A 4187-nucleotide genomic window follows, 5' to 3' on the forward strand; every position below is an offset into this window, starting at 1 on the left:
GTCACTAATTTCCAGAACGCATGCGGCCTCTGCGTTTCAAATCTCTAGCAGAGATTTAACTCTGCGCCTCAAGCCTTAGGCGCAGAGTTAAGGCCCAGAACGCCAAGTTAGACGTTTGACTTGTTCAAACACAAGTTGAACGGCTTGACAACCGTTTATCCCACGATCTGAGGGATTCTCGCCCACTCAGGAGCGAATTAAGGGGGCGGTTACACCCCCTTAATCTCCTATAAATACCTCAAAACTCAACTGAGTTCACATCTTTTCTTTTTTTTTTTTTTTTTTGGGGGTGGGGGGGGGGGCAACAAAGAAGAGATCTTAAGCTGGCTTTTTGGGTCTAAGACTTGGCAGCGAGGAGGGAATTTCTTGGCTCGGATTAACCCTTCGGCGTGGTAGCAACAGGAGAGATCGGCATTCATCCTTTGGAGCATTCCTTGAAGCCTTCGGCCTTGGCTTGAGAACTGATTCTCGGTTCAAATCAACTCTTTTTCCAGAGTTATCAACTCGTCCAGAGTTATCAACTCGTCCAGAGTTATCAACTCGTCCAGAGTTTCAAACTTGCTTTGCAAGTTCTCCACAGCGTCAAATCGTTAGGAGAAGACTACGTTCCAGTGAATCAAGACGTGCGGATCGTCAACGGAGAGCAAACTTGACGCGAGCATTCGAGGGAGACACTCCATCGCCACCGTGAAGAACCCAGATTTAAACAAAGAGGAGAGTCAAATTCATTCTCCTCTCTTTTATAATAGGAATCCAAATTGTAATCGATTTTGAGAGAATACAAATCAATTTTTTTTTTCATTTCTTTTACATCGAATTTTTCCACAAACACATGCATAATAACCTGTTATAACAAAGTTATCATTTACTAGTTATAGGTTAAGCACAAAATTAAGAAATAAATCTGAGTGCTTGTTGCAGAACTATCACAATCTTGATATTCATCTTTCCAAATATAAATAAAATATGTACGTCAATAAATAGTAGTGAGTGGCACTAAATCAAGGTTTGAGAGACAAGTAAATAATTTATTTCGCTCTCTTGTTAAACAAAACAAGAGTTGCAACCATCGCAGCACCTAATAATTGAAGACTTGGACCACTTGATGAACATATTCAGAAATTATGCTAAACATGCAAGCAGAGCTATAGCATCACAATATTTTGGGAAATTTAAAAAAAAAGGAAAAAGAAAAGAAAGGGGGCAAAAAAGAACACGACTAGAATCAGCAACAAACGAACCCTCAACAAAATCTTCCTTGCAAACCAGTGAACTTCTCAAGCCATAGCATCTGCAAGTTGAAGGAGGGAAAAAAATGCATTACTACACTAAATAAGAATCCCTTAGGAAGGAAAACATAAGCACAATACAGAAATATACATAATTACAAAAAATAATACAAGAATTAAGCCTCAGATTTTTAATGAACCCAATCTCATATCAAGCAGAAATTAGTTGTATACAATCATTGGCAATCAGTTGCCATCTACACAAGTTTGTACGACACTATGACAGACAGACAAAAGAACTCTCCGATACAGGCGACTAGTTGGTAAGATGGCTAAACATGTAACAGATAATAGTCTGCAGGAGTTTCAATATGAATTGACGAGCAGCTGTCTAATTTATTCGTTTGAATTTGGGCACAGGAATTCGATATTCAGAAGACTGTCTTATTTTAAGCTTTTCACTTCTCCTCTCATACCTAGAGCAGAAAGAGCCCATATGCTACTTAAACATCTTAAATATCTTTACCGATATAACAATATATAAAAAGACCTGTATCAATCTTAAAGCACTCACACAGACTACTGTTAGCTCGTCGCAGATTCAAAATTAGGTTTTACCACTCTCAAGATTGTGATCTAATAAATACAAAAAAATCATGGGTAATCCGTACCCCTAACAGACTATAAATTTCACAAGCTTCCATAGTAAAAAAAAAAAAACAATAAACTCCGTAACCTAACTGTAAATTCAATTTTTGAGGACACAAAGGAGTATGCTCCAGTCAATAAATACATTTTCTATTGCGGAGCTTATAATTACTCAAATCATGTGTCAAAGAACAAGAACACATGTTCCCATGCAGTATAATACATGTTCTTCCATTATCTTGCGAACAGCTTCACTGCATGCATATCCTAAGCTGATCATAGAGCCAATATATCTGGCCAGATTGGCATACTACTGGTTGTTCCAAAAGATGAGGAGAGACAAATGAACCTGACGAATTGTGCCTAACTTCTTCCTACTTGCTCTTCAATGATATCTTCTATTAGCCTTGTCTTACCAATTTTGCTCATTTTCCAAGAGTGCCATGTGGCAGTTCACTCTTAGCAATTTCCCTTTTCCGTTGGGACCACAACCTGCTGTTCCTAAACCATAGACTGCAACAAGTTGTTCCTGAACCACATTCCTCTCACCAGTTCAATACGGCCATGACTGATATAACAATTATAACAATAATCATTATAAATCCCCTCTTCGTGCCCCTTCTCCTTTTGCTACTATACCTCCTAAGGACCACTTCTCAAGTGGCACACTCCTCGACCTCTCTCGCCTATCCTAAACTACAGTTTTAACAACCAGCCAGTACAAAATACAAACATGTTTTGGCCATATGTCAACCAATAACATCCCCTGAAGATCGGTAACGGCTGGTGTTATGACCATTTCCAGCCAAAAAAAGGACAGGATCACAATACAGTTTAAAGAGAATAGAAAACCCAAGAAAAGGTATTACATACCCAGTGTGTCCGTGAACTGCCTAGTGTTTAAGCAGGGCCTACAGCGATTTCTGCAACTATATGGTTAGGTAAAGAAAACATTTATCACCATATAATGAATTAAGCATTAACGGCGTAACTTATAATTTTAAAGGCTCTGTAGATTTTTATTTGATTCATAGACAATGCATGATATCTCTCGAGACAAACAAATAACGCTTGGAATGCTACGACACGGAAGCTAATGTTTCTTCATTGTACTCAATATCCTACCAATAGCATCACAATTTCAGAAGATTTGCTCCTGCCTCGTTTCTTCTTCACTTTACAAGCAACTCCCCTTTACTTTGTGATTAACAGGCAATGAGCACAAACCTGATCTAAAGTTGACGCTTTTCCTGTCGAACTAGAGAGGAGTTGAATCGACTATCGCCTCCAGCATTATCTTTTTCATATTCTCCTCAGAAACCCAAACTGACGTCTGCTTCCTTAGCAGCTCCCTCTCTTCCTCCTTCTTCTTCTCCCTCATCTCCTCCTTCCCTCTCCAGCTCTCCAGCTTTTGAGCCCTCTCTTTCATCTGCAACCAAATTCATCCCACCAAATTAGATCAAAATAACGGGTAACCTTTCATGAACTACACCAAAAAATATCATAAAAATACTAAACTCTTTTGCATTAAACTAACTATTTGGTAGATATTAGGGTGAGTTGGCAATTGATACATATGTAAAATTCTATCCTATTTTTGTATTACTCTCCTAAATTGTTATATTCATAAATTACACACCAGATTTTTCATATTTGCTCAAACTGGAGGTGTTATTTAAAACAATGTAATAAATTTCGGGTTGCAAAACAACTTAATGGATTTAGGAGTGTATACTACAAATATGAAGAAAACACTAACAATCGATAATTATAGCAAATCTTGACTTGAGCAGAATCTAAAAGTGAACATCTCGAATGCCTTTTCCCTCGGCGGCACATGAGGAAGAGGAGAATTATCAGCAGTTTATCCTTCCAACGAAAAACTTGGCAACCCATGGATACCAAGCGCTGATAAATTAGCTAAAAGAGGCGTTAAGTGCTGCTGAAGATATAGATGAGGGGCGCATGTGCAAATTTACCCTAATAGTTTCGCAAAATTTATCCTAAAATGATGCATCGTGTAAAAAACAAACAAACAAACTGACGATTAGTTAGGGCAAAAAAAAAAAAAAAAGATCCCACCAGCATCTGCCTGAACTCCTCCTCGAAAGCCCGGCGCTCGACGGCCCTCGACTCAGCGGCCGCCGCCTTCTCCTTCTTCCGCTGCTCGTTCGCAACCCTCGCGGCCTCGCGCCTCGCCTCGTCTCGCCGCTCCTTCTCGGCCCTGAGCAAGCCCACCTCGTGCGCGTACGCCCTCCTCACCCCCTTCACCTTCTTCGCGTAGTCCTTGCGGAGGCGGTCGAGGCGGGC

At 39.8% G+C, this 4187-nt stretch overlaps 1 protein-coding gene across 1 annotated transcript; it reads right to left on the reverse strand.

Moving 5' to 3' along the window:
• On the reverse strand, window positions 974-4184 carry LOC109844048 (UPF0329 protein ECU05_1680/ECU11_0050-like; the record flags this gene model as incomplete). Its single annotated transcript, XM_020413054.1, has 3 exons — window positions 974-1291; window positions 3105-3306; window positions 3960-4184. Coding segments are annotated over 2 exons (396 nt in total), but the record flags the coding sequence as incomplete, so codon positions are not given.

This window comes from Asparagus officinalis, chromosome 5 (assembly GCF_001876935.1).
Source record: "Asparagus officinalis chromosome 5, Aspof.V1, whole genome shotgun sequence".
Lineage (NCBI taxonomy): Eukaryota > Viridiplantae > Streptophyta > Magnoliopsida > Asparagales > Asparagaceae > Asparagus > Asparagus officinalis.